Consider the following 17,096-nt stretch of genomic DNA (forward strand, 5'->3'; position numbering starts at 1 on the left):
AACATTATCTATTTCACAAAAAATGTTAATTAGACCAGTAAAGAAATAATAAGCTATGATAATCGTAATAGATTACAAAGTATAAAGTATAGCAGTCAACGTTTGTTATACGATAACAAAATTGTCGACAGGTTTCGTAACTTGTGAGGGAAAAATGAAATAACAGAATAGACCCTTTTCAAAGCTAAGGCATCATAACCTGTTACATGTTGGAGGAAAGTGGTGAATCCATGACATTTATTTAAGAAATTTTGAGCAGATCTTAAATTTCACGATTTTCTAATTTAGTTCCATTCGAAAGAAGTTTCATTTCCAAATATCACTACAGCTGCGCCTCAGTCTAAGACAAAGTTTACTTAGACTGGCTGCGCCTCAGACGGGAAAGATTTATCTGGTAGATCCGATGTTACGATCGAAAAGGAGACACAATTTACAAATCTTTTGTCCTTCATGCGAAATCACCCAATGTGTCAGGCAGTACGTTCCAAGCGCTTACCCATCAATCTTTTTTTTTCACTTTTTGCCCTTGATCTTTTGCAACTTCTTACTGTTGAGATTGTAACTTCTGTCTTCTGAAACACGAGGTGGTACAGGATCGCAAAGATTTACGTAATGTCTGGTGTTTTATGAAGTCGACACTTGACTTAGGAACAGTTTGTCTTTGGACTTATTCCTTTAACCTGCTTATTAGTGTACAAACCATGTGTTATCTTATAATGATTTTCTATTGAAAAAAACCCGCTCTTTTAGGAACCGTTGAGGGCGATGAGGATTTTTATATTTTTTTTCTGTACAAATCTTGTGCCCCCACCCCCCCAACCCCCACCCCATTCAATACTTGGGACAAAACAAATAGCCCCCCAGCGCATTCAATGTACAAAACACGTGACCCCCCCCCCCCCCCCCCCCCCCCACACACACACACACACACACACACACACACACCACACCACCCAACCCTATATTCTGTGGACAAAATGAATGACTCCACCCACCCCTGAAAATCCTCATCGCTACCCCTGGTGATAAATTATGAACGGTCCCTTACCATTAAACTAGCAATAGCACGGGATCACAAATGAAAACCAGATACTACACCATGTGTTTTGTGGTTATTTACGATATCGAGATTAGCCGAATAGAGATACTGATTGTGTTGATTGTGCTGACTATGCACATAACTACTGTATATACTGACGGGCTTACAACTTTATTTTATAGCCGACCCTGTGCGGCAATACATTTTCCAAGGGTATATATTTGACCATGTCATTGAAATTTACAATTGTCGTAATTAGATGATGTCTGTATAGTTCGTGATTACAGATCAACCTACCCATTTATCTAACACTAAATGTGACTGATCTAGAGGATGCTTTCAGACAATGAATAATGTTCTTTTCTGGTGGCAGTGACACTAAATGAATTAAGAGTGACCACCATGTCATGTTTTTTTAAAATTAAATTTGCTTTAGCATAAGTTTAAGTTTACCTCACTACAAGTAATTCATTAATTACTTTCTTTTAACACCATACCTCAATTTCCTGTATTTAATACAGGGCCGACGACATTTTTAGTTATCAGCCCTGTGGACTTCCTCTCTTTCTGTGGGAGTTTCATACACGCAATATAGTGTACAGGATTTCATTTTCCAAACTAAACTAAATAACTTTGGAGAATGAAATCCTGTACACTGTATTGCACTATTGTTTTGCTTACTAAACTAAATAACTTAACAAAACAAACCATATAGGCGCACTGTTAAAGATATCCAAGATACCCTGCGGTGGTTTGTCGATTTTAAGCCAAGTTGCAAATACCGATTTCACTCGAGAATCCAGATGACGTTATTTTCAAACGTATGTCGTCAAGAATAGTGTTTTCGATAAACCGGAACTTTACAAGGCTTCGCCCTCTAGCGTTCTCGGACCAAACTAACATCCCAAAGTCATGTTGGCCTCATCTGTGTCGCGATTTTCGTTACTGTTGCGGGTATAGTTTGACACACTGCATCATTCAACCAAACACTGAAGAATGGCTTACTCTGAAAAGATTTATTTACCCTAGTTGCATCAATCATTGCGCTTCAATATTTAATAATGTGTAATATCATCAGTGTCGGAAAATCTTGAAGGACGTGCAAGACCAGTATCTGATCAGTCTGCTGGTTGTGCCTATAACATGAATTGATGACGAATATATGATTTAGCATTAATTAGAAATAAATGATAATGATGAATGATTTTTAGTGTGCATTAGATAGACAGATGCATTTCTGTATAGGCCACAGTTCAAACAAGAATATTGCAAAATCATCCCTTCACGCCATGCTTTATTTGTATTAAATCAGGTTTAAAAACGTAGATGATAGTGATAATATTTTGTCCTAAAAAAGTCTGTGTACACATGCATTTTAACCATTAGTCATGTTACATGTGACCTGTGAAGGTTCTGTGGTAGAACAGGCCTTCAGAAACCCATGCTTGCCATAAAAGGTGACTATGCTTGTCGTAAGAGGCTACTAACAGGTTCAGGTGGTCAGGTTTGCTGACTTGGTTGACACATGTCATCGGTTCCCAATTGCGCAGATCGATGCTCATGACCCGTGAAGGTCCCGGGGTAGAATAGGCCTTCAGCAACCCATGCTTGCCATAAAAGGCGACTATGCTTGTCGTAAGAGGCGACTAACGGGATCGAGTGGTCAGGCTTGCTGACTTGGTTGACACATGTCATCGGTTCCCAATTGCGCAGATCGATGCTCATGATGTTGATCACTGGATTGTCTGGTCCAGACTCGATTATTTACAGACCGCCGCCATATAGCTGGAATATTGCTGAGTGCGGCGTAAAACTAAACTCACTCACTCACTCATCGATGCTCATGTTGTTGATCACTAGATTGTCTGGTCCAGACTCAGTTATTAACAGACCGCCACCATATAACTGGAATATTGCTGAGTGCGGCGTAAAACTCAACTCACTCACACACTCACTCATGTGACATGTTTGATGGTTTTAATTTGGTGAATCTCAGCATCTTTGAATAACAGGTAGGATTATGAAATCTGTGCTCCACCTTAATATGTTTACATCTCAAGAAAAAGTATGTTATGTCAGCCCAAAGGATATGAGATGGTGTCTCCTGTGGACAAAGCTCAACTCATAATTTAACCTCCATGACATTTAAAATGTCAGGAAAGCCCCCAGATCACCTGACAAACTTTATGGATGAACAGTTTCTTTATTTGGATGATGTGCCAAAGTATGATGCAAGCTTGACAACTATACAAGGATCTGTATTGAAACGTTGCATCATCAGAATAAATAAGTTTTTCATGTATAAAGTTTGTCCTTATCTGATTCAGCATCTTTTAAACATGTAAGTCAAAGAAGTTGCCTGTTTTTAGCAAAGCAAAAAATAAAGTTAAGAAACCTTTTGTAAGGGTCTTCTGTTTACTCCATTGAACAAAGTGATCTAAACGTTAAGGTGATGTACCTCTTATACCTTAAACACAGAATCATGATAAGGCTGTATGAAAAATATTAAAAGTTTCTAGGGCACATTTTTTCAAAAGTGACGAGGGCGGTATAACTTCTATTTTTAATTTTTGATAGAAAAAATAGTGATGAAGGAGGAACACATTTTCATGTTTTTCTCTAAGATACACAGTTTGGAAAGTTTAGCATGTGTTAATGAGTTGTAGATTCAGTCACACATTTTTACAGACAGTCATTCTTTTAGTGGACAAATGGATGATTGGGACACAGCCAAGTCAAAATTATTTTTTCAAAATGGCAGTAAAAATTGTTATGCGCACAAATAAAAGTGATGTGCCAATGCCTAAGAAACATTTCACTTTTTTTTATTTAGCATTATCTTGGTACTTGTTTTATACAATGGTACTCTGGACATTATGGATGAAGAGATACAGTTGTGTGCATTCTTATTTATGATAATTAATTTTCACTGTGTATTTAACCTTTCTTTTACAGGGTAATCCCAGCACTACAGGGCGATGCCTTGGTGCTATCTATTCCAGAAATTATTCCTCTGGAGGTAAAATATAATTTTATGTTGGTGGTTGATTTAAACACATAGAAATTGCCCTAGTGCAACCTCTGAAACTGGTATTTATGACTTCATATATACCAGCTTGCACCTAGTGCATGTTGCTATTTTCAAAGTATCACCTATGTCATTTATCCAGAAATAATCATTCCTCGTATTGTTTTGTTTAGAAACTTTACAAAACTGTAGGTCACATTAACATGGATGACTATACAGCAGGTGCAATATGTTTAAATTGTTTTTGTTTAGTGCAAGTATATTCTATAAAGGTGAATGATTTAAGATGCGAGTATAGCAACTATTGTTTGTCTCATTGTTATGTTCAGGGCAATAGCTTAGTTTGCTTGTTACATTTCCAGAGGAACTTGACCTGGTTGTGGTGGGGTCAGGGCCAGGAGGATATGTGGCAGCAGTCAAGGCAGCTCAACTTGGCCTGAAGGTTTGTACAGGCTGATACATTGCCTACTGTCCATGTTTCGCAACTGTAAGAGGCACCTTTGAAAAGGGTTTAGTCTCAATTTCACAAGCAACAAAAGAGATATGGATGTATCGCAAAGCGAGTTAAATTTCATGGTCGAGTGATTTGGACAATTGCATTGCAAACGCTATTATCGAAGGGAAACGTATGGCTCGTCATGGAAAACACATACAAAATCTTGGATGTTGCAAGCAGTGACAGAGTTTGTCGATGAGAAGTACTTTTAGTAGGAAACATTTGACATTTTTTGTGTGAAATAGATGAATACAGTGGACTCTGGCAATATCGGCCTCTGTAAGCATCAGCATTCTGTGTACAAAGGCATAAAGTTTCAGTCCCAGCAGAAATGCTCTTAATTATCATATAGAAACATCTGTAAACATCGGCTTCTGTCTACTTCGGATATCGGCATTGTTTTTCAGTCCCAACGAACAATTTGTTATGAAAACAAATCCGTAAAAAACGGCACATGAAAGACAGCGCAACCCTTTGATGCAGTTAGGTTCAAATGATGTAACAACACAATTCGCGGTTACTGCCCGAGATTATTCAGAAATGGGAAGTGTCAATTAGTGTCTTGTTAATTAGTGTGTGATACGTGTCCCTTACATAGAGTGATGAATAGTGGGCAGTTTGACTGTAAACACTGTAACAACACATTTCCCGAGATTATTCAGAAACGGGAAGTGCCAATCAGTATCTTGTTAACTAGTGAGTGGTACGTGTCACATACATAGAGTAATTAGAGGGTATTTAAGGTAAAATCGTACAATGTCAGTAGTGTAACAGTCAGTATTGCCAAAATGTCTCGGCCCGCAAAATGTGCAAGATGTGAGTTGACATTTCGACAAAAAGTGCAGCTGATAGAAGATTTTGATAAAACGCCTTGACCCACACAGAAAGCATTAGCATCAACATACGGAATCGGCAGACAGACAGTGTCTGATATTTTGAAGATGAGAGGTGAATACATTAAGAAGTTTCAAATCAACATGAATGATCAAGCTAAGCGTGTGCTGCAGAACAACAAATTTGACAAGATCAACACCATGCCATATGATTGGTTTATGGCAGCTCAAAGTAAAAACCTGCCGATTTCAGGACCTGTTATTATTTGAATGTGTAATAAATGACTACATTCTGAGACTGCCTTGTTCCTTATCAAACATGCTGTTAATGCTAACGAGACAGTATGACTTCCGTTGTGCGTCGGCGTCATGAGGCAAACTGCCTATACCAGCACTTTGTCAAAACCGGCATTTTTATTTGGTCCCAAGTGGTGCCGGCATTGACAGAGTCCACTGTATATCCTTTATCACTTTAAATTATATTAATGGTAAAAATTATGTATTTAAATAACATCATTGCAACCACCTATCAACAGGATACTTCGTGTAGATGCAGTAGATTGTGATCTTGGAACTAGTATAAATTAAGATGCTAGAGTATACTTATTTTTGCTCTGAAATTCTGATTGTAGACTGGATGTGTGGAGAAGAATGAGACATATGGAGGCACGTGTCTGAATGTTGGCTGCATCCCATCCAAGGCTCTCCTGAACAACTCCCACCTCTACGCCATGGCCAACACCAAGGACTTGGAAGGAAGAGGGATCGAGTGTAAGTTACTAGATGTAGACTTATTTAGTGCAGGTTTATTCAGGACTTGAAACAACTGCTAAATGTTCCTGCTCATAAAACAGTTACATCTGATGTAACACAAAGATCTGGATTAGAATTGATCTCCAATAAGGTATGCTTATGGTAAGAGTCGACTAATGGGATTGGGTGGTCAGGCCTTCTCACAGGGTTGTGACATATCATCATATTCCATTTGGGTAGATTTACGTTCATGCAGTTGATACTTAGATTGTCTGGTCCGGATCCAATTATTTACAGCCAGAGTTTAGTATTCTCTTTTTGTGCAATGACTATTTGTTAATGATGATTTGAAAATAGTTTTGTACAAATGTAGCAGTTTTTTGGTATGGTCTATACTGAAAGCTTCTTTATTTTGACTTCTGCTCACTGAGTGGATGGTTTGTGATTTAATGCCTTGGTTGTGTCATACCAAAAGACTTTACACTTAAGAGGTTAAAACAGGCACATGTCAGCGCAGAGTCAGTATGATATGTCTAACAGGGGCATCTGTGTTAAACGTCTGGGTGGCATTTCAGTCCACTAAAACTATGATATGTGTATGAATCAAGCAAGAACACACATGCATAACTGTCCCACATTCTCTTCCCACTGAGGTTACATGTCATATCTTCCTACTAACCACAGTTGCAATACAAAATTATTTTACTGGTTCTCATAAAGTCCCCCAGCAGCAAAAAATCACAACACAAATTATCTCCCTTCTTTCTGTATAATCAGAACATGAGTTGCATCGACTTAGATTCAACTTGAATCTAGCTAGTCCATTGTCAAAGAGAGCGATGGAGAATGAGCTATGTCTAGAAGAACCATTTGCACATCAAGCTGGAAAAGAGGTTCTAGTTTTCCTGCTGCATACCAACTTACAAATGATCACTTTGGAAACAATGTCACTGAATGCACAGCTAAATCTGACTGAAACCAATCACAAATCTTGAGCACTCGCACTTTGAAAGGGCAGTATTAGAACAGCGGTTTGTAGGAAGATATGGCAAGTAACCTCTGTGGGAAGAGAATGACTTGGCCCAGAGATAGTGAAACAATCTTGAACACATTGTTGATATGAGTGTCCTAATGATAACAATGGCATGATCATTGGAACCTGAAGTTGTACACTTGTCAAAACAGTTGATGGAATCCGTCTGAACCTGGAGAAAATGATGTCTGTTAAGTCTAACGCAGTAAAGGCTCTCACTAGTGGCATTGCACATCTCTTTAACAAGAACAAGGTAAGGGAATCAGGTGGTCAGTCAAAGCTGAATGCGTTTTGGTAAATTTAAAAAAATATATTGTGTGAACTTTGATTGTGGCCATTTTTCAAAATAACACAAAACAATCTAATTTAGATTAGATATTTTGAGATATTTGAGTATATTTGCTGATTCTATACCAGTATTTCATCTTGCTGTGATATCACTGGAGTATTGCTAAAAGCTGTGTAAACCTATTCTCCTTGCTGACTCTGTGTGAATGCAGAATTTAGTGGCAGCTACATTGCTGGGACCAACTTAGGCTAATGTTTGATTGATCATGTGTAGTAAATATTGACAATTGTGTGGGTATTTGTATTTCAGGTGACCCAGTTTCGTGGTTTTGGCAAAGTGACTGGGCCTAACGAGGTGACGGTTGTGAAGAGTGATGGCACAGAGGAGAAGGTTGCCACCAAGAACATTCTCATTGCAACCGGGTCAGAGGTCACACCATTCCCAGGCATAGAGGTACGATCATGTAACTTGGCAACATGCAATTAACACCTTCAGGAAATATCTGGCTGTTGTATGTTGTGGGAAACCTTCAGAGCCTACTGACTGGATGTTAATTGATTGTATTTGTGAAATTTATTCTGCAGTCAGCAATTTTCAAGTTGTATGGCGGCGGTCTGTAAACAATTGAGTCTGGACCCGACAAACCAGTTATCAACAGCATGGCCATTCATCTAAGCAATTAGGACATATGCCTTGACATCCTCAAGTCATGCTGGGCTTATCTGGAACCCTGATTTATCAGGGTCTTCCTTGGGGTCTGAGCACCTTGGTTCGGTTTTGAACCACAGGTCGGTCAGTTCGGCCACCATGGCTTTTCTCTACCCTTTTTCTCTTTCTACAGCTTCCTCGTTCACACCCTTTGAGTCTACTCTGGAAACAGATTTCAGTCCTCGAGACACGTGCTGATGATGCTAGGGAGGATGATGAGACTTTATTATTTACATATCGCCACCATATAGCTGGAATATTGCAGAGTGCAGCATTAAACATCCAACCTTACAAGTGTTCTGAGAATTCAGTCCTCAAGGCATGTGATGATGAGGCTATGGAGGGTGATGAGGATAGGGAGGGGTCGGGAGATGTCATGTTCCCACTCGGATTGTCTCTGAAGCAGGTGCACAACTGTCTTGCCACTGTGTTGCCTCAGGTGGCTGTCTGTACGGAAAGCACCAACCTGTTGGAGTTTCGGCACTTGCTCCTAATAAGGTCACCAAAACCCACATGTACATACTTCCTTTGCTGGTTAGCGAGGTTGTTAACCCCTCGTCCTAGGCAACTCAGTCAAGGTTCAATCTCCCAGAGTTGAACCAGCAATACCTGATGGTGGAGGAGGGCATGTTTGAACGACCTGTGGTTGACGATTGCATTTATGCTTCGGTCACCTTCAGTGTTTCCTCAGGTCACACTCTGGCTTGCCACAGCCAGACGTTGAAGTCCATGTACCATTCCTTTGAGAAACAATGTAGGAATGCGGTACAGCAACTGAAGTGCATGGTCCACTCAGTTTAACTCTCGACCCGTGAAGGTCCTGGGGTAGAAAAGGCCTTCAGCAACCCATGCTTGCCATAAAAGGCGACTATGCTTGTCGTAAGAGGCGACTAACGGGATCGAGTGGTCAGGCTTGCTGACTTAGTTGACACATGTCATCAGTTCCCAGTTGCGCAGATTGATGCTGATGTTGTTGGTCACTGGATTGTCTGGTCTAGACTTGATTATTTACAGACCCCCACCATATAGCTAGAATATTGCTGAGTTCATCGTAAAACTAAACTCACTCACTCACTTACTAGTTTAACTCTCTGCTCTTCTGAGGCAGCTAGTGGACCAGAGACAGGGTGGGGATCTGTCACATCCTTCTGGGCTAGCACTTCTGTCACTGACGTAAAGGATGGGTTTGGTTCGACCATGTTTCCTTGGGCACTGACAGTAGTCGGGGAGGCCGTTCTCCTCTTGAATAACTGAAACCCTCCACAGCTCATGCTTGGCACCCGGCTCTTGTCTCTGCATATTGTTGTGGGTCTGAAAAGCTTTCTGCTAAGTGGACTGTGGAGTAGCAGACTTGCCCTAGCCTCATGCCCTCTTGCTCCACCTACTCTGCAGTGTGCAAAAAGGGCTTGAGGCAAGGGCAAGTCTACTACTCTTCAGCAGCCTTTTCAGGGCAAGGGGAAGCCAGCCCCAACTTCCCGTTGAACTTCCCTCAGCGCCCTTACCACCCTGTGCACAAGAAAGCGGAAATTTGCCATCTGTAGGGCTGCACTGCATCATGCCTTTAGTGGGCAGCAGCCACCATAAATCCCTGAGTTCAGACCACTCTCAGGGAAAGCCATTTGCTGCAGTGGAGATCCACCATCTTTATCTGGGGTTAAGCACACACAGGTGCCAGCCTCCAGAAAGAAGGCAGAACAGTCTAAGTAAACTTAGTCTCAGTGTTATTCGTTACACTCCACCACTGAGTCTAACAAAACCTAGTAGAAGGTCGCGTCAGGTTTTGCTTGTCAAAAACATGAGTGCAAAATGATGGTCAATTTGGAATTTTCTGGACTGAAAGGAAATTCAGAAAGTGACAAAATTGTGAAAAACATTGCATTTTGTAATTTGTGGAACAGTGATTTAATCTGTGTATCAGATTTTATAGCAGAACTACAATCTTGGTGACTTAAGTGTGAAGACACCATCCATCTGTGACTTCTTATTTACGTTTTACTGAAACATTGGTAAAACATTGTAAGTTGTGCGTTTCCACTTTTAAGTAAGTCTTGTAAATGTGACGATCTTGTTATGTGCAATCCTTATGTGTTCCAGATATCCATGTTTTGAGTTCAAATACAAGATTCATGATAGTAATGTTTGATAACACGATCCCAGGTGTTATTAAGATTTCCTTTTTTCATTATATTTGTAATAACTGAATGATTCTTTTTTTTATCTTTAAGATTGATGAAGAGCAGATCGTGTCATCAACAGGTGCCCTTTCACTCAAGAAAGTCCCTGAGAAACTGGTCCTCATTGGAGCTGGTGTTATTGGAGTTGAACTGGTAAGAGATGCAGCACTTTGAAACAGTTATGTGTTATGTGTTCTATTGCTTTGGAAGGCGATGGCATCAGGCAATCAGGTCCCATACTGGATGTTTGGGTCGCTGAAATAACCTTTTCTTGATTCCACTAGGTGCTGAATAGTATGCCCATAGTATGCCAAGAGTTCCTACACAATACCGTACCCATTCACAGCACACATGTAGTATCTAGATTGGTTTTATTCCAAGGGTCTGTGTGACAGCAATTAATAGCACAGTTGACTTATGTGGAGTTCCTAGGTATCTCACAGCACACACATAGTATCTAGACTGCTTGTATTTCAGGGTTCTGTGTGGCAGCGATTGGGAGCACAGGTGACCTGTGTGGAGTTCCTAGGACATGTCGGGGGTCTGGGTATCGACATGGAGATCTCAAAGACCTTTCAGAGAATCCTCACCAAGCAGGGTATGAAGTTCATGTTGAACACCAAGGTGACCGGTGCCACCAAGTCTGGTGGGAAGATCACAGTCAGTGTCGAGGGAGCCAAGGATGGCAAGACTCAGGAGGCAAGTTGATGATACAAACGGAAAAGTAACCATGGCAGCAGTACCTTGTGTACACCTCAGCACATGTGTTCAAATGACAGATATTTGTGAATCCTAGAGATCTGAACAGTGCTAATTACATTTGAATATAACTATGTACATGACTCATTAGCCTCTATGGAATGTGCTCATAGCTCATGTATAATAACTTATGCACAAAGCAGAGACATTGTTTTCAATTACAGGTTTCCATCTCCTTTAGTTGAATCAGGGTAAAATGTGTGTACAACCAATTTCCCAAACTGTTTTAAGAAGACAATGGTAACATGGTAATTTTAATCTGTGCAAATGGAATACTGTGTGGGATGTCAGGAAATTCATTTGTTGTTTGTTTGTTCGTCCATGTTTTTTCATTCGTTCATATTCAGGTGCAATGGGGTAGTCTAGTGGTCAAGTCTCCAGTCTCGCTCGCTCGCTCACTCACTCACTCACTCACTCACTCACTCACTCACTCTGTTTTGCAGCTGGAGTGTGACACACTACTGGTCTGTATTGGACGACGCCCCTACACTCAGGGCCTTGGGCTGGACAATCTTGGCATCCAGTTGGACAGCAGAGGACGTATTCCGGTCAACTCTCGCTTCCAGACCTCGGTGCCTAGCATCTATGCCATCGGAGACTGCATACATGGACCTATGCTGGCTCACAAGGCAGAAGATGAGGGTAAGGTTTCCATGTTTTGGTTGATGAGCAAGTCCATGGTAGTACATGACTAAGACAGATTCGTTGTACTATTGTTGCAGATATATATTTGGTTGCAATCAAATTCCTTAGTGTCTGTTTAAGATGAGTTTTCTTGAGTAGGTCTATAGATTATGTCTTGTGGAAAGGTCAGAACAGTATTGCTGTCAGCTGTATGGCATGAAGAAATAACACTGAAAACTGGGGAAAGTCTAGATGGCCAACACTATGCACTCTTCAGTGCCAACAACACTCGTACAACGGCAGGCTGTCATATGGTGGTGGTCCTGTATGAACATATACTCGCAGTGGGGTAGCCTAGTGGTTAAAGCGTTCGCTCATCATGCTGAACACCCAGGGTTGATTCCCCACATATGTGATGCATACAATGTGTGAAGCCCATTTCTGGTGTCCCGAATTACTGGAACATTGCTATAAAAGCGTAGAAACATAATCACCAGCTCACACCTGTTACGTATTTGAAATAAACCGTTTTCTGATAACATCTGCAGTGGATGTCTCAGCATTCCATTTGCTACTGTAATAGTCCATTTGATATACTGTCTCTCTCTGAGTGAGTGAGTGAATTTAGTTTTACGATGCACTCAGCAATATTCCAGCTATATGGCTTTGGTATGTAAATAATCGTGTGTGGACCAGACAATCCAGTGATCAACAACAAGAGCATCGATCTGCACAATTGGGAACCGATAACGTGTCAACCAAGTCAGCGAGCCTGACCACCCGATCCCATTAGTCACCTCTTATGACAAACATAGTCAACTTTTATGGCAAAGGGTTGCTGAAAACCTTCACGAGTCTGTCTCTATCTACTGTCCTGTGAAACCAGAGCCGAAAGTTTACATGTGTATATGAAGTAACGTGTAGTGTATTTCATTACAACTTGTGTCAGGCTGGGCTGTATTGATGCTTACCATATACTGTAAATCATGAAATATATGCATCATGAACTTGAAGCGAGTGATAGGGTCTTGTGTAAAATGTGTCACAAAATTAATTTGAACCCAGGAATTTGTATTGATGGTAAAATGTGACACCCTGAATGTTTTTTTTCTTTTCATGCTTGTTATTTACCAAATAGCCTGAATTGAGTTTGTTAAGCAATAAATTCAAATGAGCTGACAGTGTTTTGATTACACTGCCATGTTTGATCACATGATTGCTTGATACTACTTGGCTTATGACAACATTATAAACTTTGCAGAATGTCTGGTCTGCTGATGTGCTTGAGTTACTTTAAACAATGACCAGTGATTGTAACCAGTGGTAATTACATGTGACTTGAGATACCTGTAAAGAGGAAGTGACCTGTATTGAAGTTGTGTGTAGGGTCAACACTTCCGCTATTGTTATATAATTTGCTGATGAATATGTTCAAAGCATATCAATTAGTGTCACTGAAATAAGTGCTCATGGTCAGACTGAAATGCATCATTATAGTAATGCCCGAAGAGTACAGCTGTATTTTTCACATTAATAAAATGCTCACATTAATTTCATGATTTACAGTAGTCGGTGTAGTTAGAACTGACATGATGTTATTGTAAACACTGTTTTAGGTATTATCTGTGTGGAGGGTATCTTGGGAGGAGCTGTACACATAGACTATAACTGTGTTCCATCCGTCATCTACACACACCCTGAAGTGGCCTGGGTGGGCAAGACAGAGGAACAGCTCAAGGAGGAGGTGAGTCCCACATAGCATACCTAAAGGCCACATTTGGTAAAAAAGCCCTCAAATCTTTCTCGTAGAAAACTTAAAATTAACACATCCAGAAAATTCTTCAATGATGAAGCTTGCCATGTTTGTGTATACAGCAAGGGGCAGTTAACTCTGACCCCAGAACAAAACCATTTTGGAAAACTTTAGCTTCTGATTGCAACTGAAGGTCACTTTTGACCAAGACAGCATTTGATGTTGTTTTACTCGAGTTCCACTACCTGCTTCTGCTGAAAACTTCTACAAATATATTTAGAAGAGCATCTACTGCCACAAATATCACACATAAAAATGGTTGTTGCAGGGTGTTGATTACAAGATCGGCACCTTCCCACTGCTCGCCAACAGTCGTGCCAAGTGTAACCAGGACACAGATGGACTTGTTAAGGTTCTGGCAGATAAAAGCACTGACAGACTGCTGGGAGTTCACTTCATCGGCTCAGTAAGTCAACATGGACCTGGCCTTGTACAGAATTTCTATCTAATGACTTTTCATAACTTTTTAGAACTCTTGAGTGAATTTATTCTTAGTTATAATGTGTTCTCACCATGATACCATCTAAATTTGTTACTCAGGTACATATCTACTTTCAATATGGCCCCTACAGCAGCCATGGGGAAAAAATTGTGTGTACATGATGAAGTATCAAAACAGAGTATTTCCTTTAATAATATTAATAAGTGTTTACTCATCTGACAAAGTAGAGTGTTATCCATGATTTTATCTTCCAACTTTTTCTTTGCCATTGTATCCCCTAAAAATCCTTTTTTGGCTCTTTAAACATCCATGATGACATATAGTTCACTGCATTAAATTATAGTGTTTTGTGTGAGTTCTCAATATCATTTTTTACCCATGCTGACAGCAACTTTTCTTTAGTATCTGTTTTGGCAGACATTTTTAACTGTATGCTATGAATCCAGTTGAGATTTAGTGTTGTGAAGCTGCTAGTAACATTGATATTGCAGCCTCAATGTGTGTTTGAAATGTGTGTTTCCTGTTGCAGGTTGCAGGAGAGTTGATCAATGAGGCAGCATTTGCAATGGAATATGGAGCATCATGTGAAGATATAGCTCGAGTTTGTCACGCACATCCGGTGAGTTATGTCATTCAGGGGAAACATAAAATCATATCATAGTATACTAACAGTATATCAAACTGTTCCCTTCTGTAAGAAATGAAAATACCAGACTACTATTACAGTGAAAGCATCTGTCCAATCCGGCATGTTTTTAACACCAGCAATTTGTTTTTCAGAGAAGTGTAGTGTCTTTGATCTTATGTCAAATCTGTTTGTCTTATTCATTAACTAATAATACCTATTGTGGCCAATGCTGAAATCATCTCATTGCCATATTGCTGATGTATCACGTCTTCTACATTGCTGATATATTTTTGTATTTCAGACTGTTTCTGAAGCGTTCAGGGAAGCTAACTTGGCTGCATATTGTGGAAAACCCATCAACTTTTAATGGCAGACAGTATGTGTATAAAGTGCATTTGACAGAGTATGTGTGTCTTCAGTGGATATATGTTCAAGTTGTGCAGGAGTGCTGCATATGTTTCAATGTGTTATTGGAATCTCACGGCTAGAATCTACGTAGGTAACGTCTAACATCAACTGCAGCTGTCACCATACGACCTGGAGATAAGATGTCAAAAACATGTTGTTAATGACATCAGACAAGGAACAGAGTTTCATATGCTATAGGCAGGGCAGCTGAACATTTCAACTGCTTTAGAATTGCTTGTCCAGGGACCTGAGCTTGTATTTTGAGCAGCTTATATCAGAATGTCTATTTTCCACAACATGGCCCGGAACATGTAAATTCAGTAGCCCTGGACATGTATTTTCAGCTAATGTGGACCTGAACATATATTTTTTGCTTCCATGTGAATAGACATGTGTTTTCAGCAACCTTTGACATTCAGCTACAGGAGATCTCAAGATGTTTTGAAGGGATTACATCTGATTCAATGGCCAACAGAGAGTATTGTTAGGGTTTTTTGTTATATGTGACTGGCCATCTAGTGCCAGTGTAGGAAAGTGCTATCAAATTTTACACATTCTGCTACAATATGCGGAAATTTACCTGTACAAATTGTAAAAAAATTGTATGTGAAAAATTAAAAATATTTAACAGTAGTTTTGTGTTGTTGCTATTTTGGGGACCAAATATCTCATAACATATGGTTTCGCATTTCTTTGAAACTTTGTTATTAAGTTCTTGCCCAACACAATACATATAAAGTATCTTTTTGTTTATAAAAATAAATGGTAGAGAGAAGTAGTAAAGATGAAATACTACCCATCCTCACAGAAATAATTATTGTGTGTATGAATAGCTGTCATGGCAACAATGCAAATGTACATATCCTGGTGGAACAATACCAACTTTTCCACCATGTTAAGCGTTGATGTTCTCTGGAGATATGCCATTGATTGACTGTTAGTGTTCCCTGGTGGTTAACATGTTTGCTAGTTACCAGAAGACCTGAGTTCAATTTCCCACAGTTTTTCATTGTGATTCCAAGATAAAACTATAACAGTTAACCAGGAATCAGTCAATAAAAGATATATGTATTAAACCAAAAGAAAACGTCAAAGAAATGTGATGTAAATTAATGCTTTCAAAAATTAAATAATTTCAAAAAATCATTGATTGATTGAGCTTAGATTTGTGCTCAAATAATATGGTTATATTTGATTTTAAGCTACAGTAATCCAACTCACAACTACAGTCTGTTGAGCAGTCAAGGTGTAATGATTATCATACACTTTTTTCTTGCTGAGTGGAGTGAAGAATTCGCTCCTCACATCAAAGCCCTGGGATTGATTAACCACATGCTTGTCATAAGAAGTGACTAACTCAGGCTCGCTTCGCTGACTCATGACATCGGTTCCCAGTTGCACAGATCAGTGCTCATGCTGTTGATCACTGGATTATCTGGTCCCGACTAGATTATTTACAGAAAACCGCCATATAGCTGGAATATTGCCGAGTGCAGCGTAAAACAAAACTCGCTCTCTCACTCAGTGAAGTTACGCGAGTTAACTCCCCGTTTATTTTTACGCTGAACTCAGCAATATTCCAGCTATATGGCGGCAGTCTGGGACAAGAAGCATAGTCGCCTTTTATGGCAAGCATTGTTTAGCTGAAGGCCTATTCTACCCCAGACCTTCAGGGGTTATATATACCTAAGAACATACCACCAGATCTTCCAATAATGCATGTACTATGTGTCACTGGAAATGCCTGATGACTTGTAGTACATTCCAGAACTGTCTAACCATGCTATATGGCTAACAGCACAGCACTGCCCCTCACTGTCCACATATACCATGTATTACATGTGGAACATTGTTATACAACAGATAGCACTACCGCGTAACGAGAGTGTGAGGGAAGACCATTTCTGGTGTGCTCTGCATAATGTTGCTACAATTTTAACAAATGTAGGACTGGGTGAATTGAGTTTTACGCCGCTTTTAGAAGTATTCCTGCATTATCACAGCAGGGGTTGCAAACATAGTATCCATGTGAGGATTCGAGCCCTCGGTCTAAAATTTCAAAGCTCACT

The 17,096-nt window shown here is 39.9% G+C and overlaps 1 protein-coding gene across 1 annotated transcript; it reads left to right on the forward strand.

The window, feature by feature from the left end:
- The first annotated feature begins 1,870 nt into the window (after positions 1-1,870).
- LOC137295533 (dihydrolipoyl dehydrogenase, mitochondrial-like) lies at positions 1,871-15,660 on the forward strand. The gene is made up of 13 exons (XM_067826915.1): positions 1,871-1,993; positions 3,995-4,058; positions 4,430-4,509; positions 6,029-6,167; positions 7,335-7,435; positions 7,781-7,924; positions 10,405-10,506; positions 10,831-11,052; positions 11,556-11,754; positions 13,353-13,480; positions 13,818-13,955; positions 14,521-14,610; positions 14,921-15,660. Exons 1-13 carry the CDS (start codon positions 1,952-1,954, stop codon positions 14,984-14,986), a joined length of 1,515 nt encoding a protein of 504 aa, XP_067683016.1. The 5' UTR covers positions 1,871-1,951; the 3' UTR covers positions 14,987-15,660.
- The last annotated feature ends 1,436 nt before the right edge of the window (positions 15,661-17,096 follow it).

The sequence above is a fragment of the Haliotis asinina genome, chromosome 9, assembly GCF_037392515.1.
Source record: "Haliotis asinina isolate JCU_RB_2024 chromosome 9, JCU_Hal_asi_v2, whole genome shotgun sequence".
NCBI lineage: Eukaryota > Metazoa > Mollusca > Gastropoda > Lepetellida > Haliotidae > Haliotis > Haliotis asinina.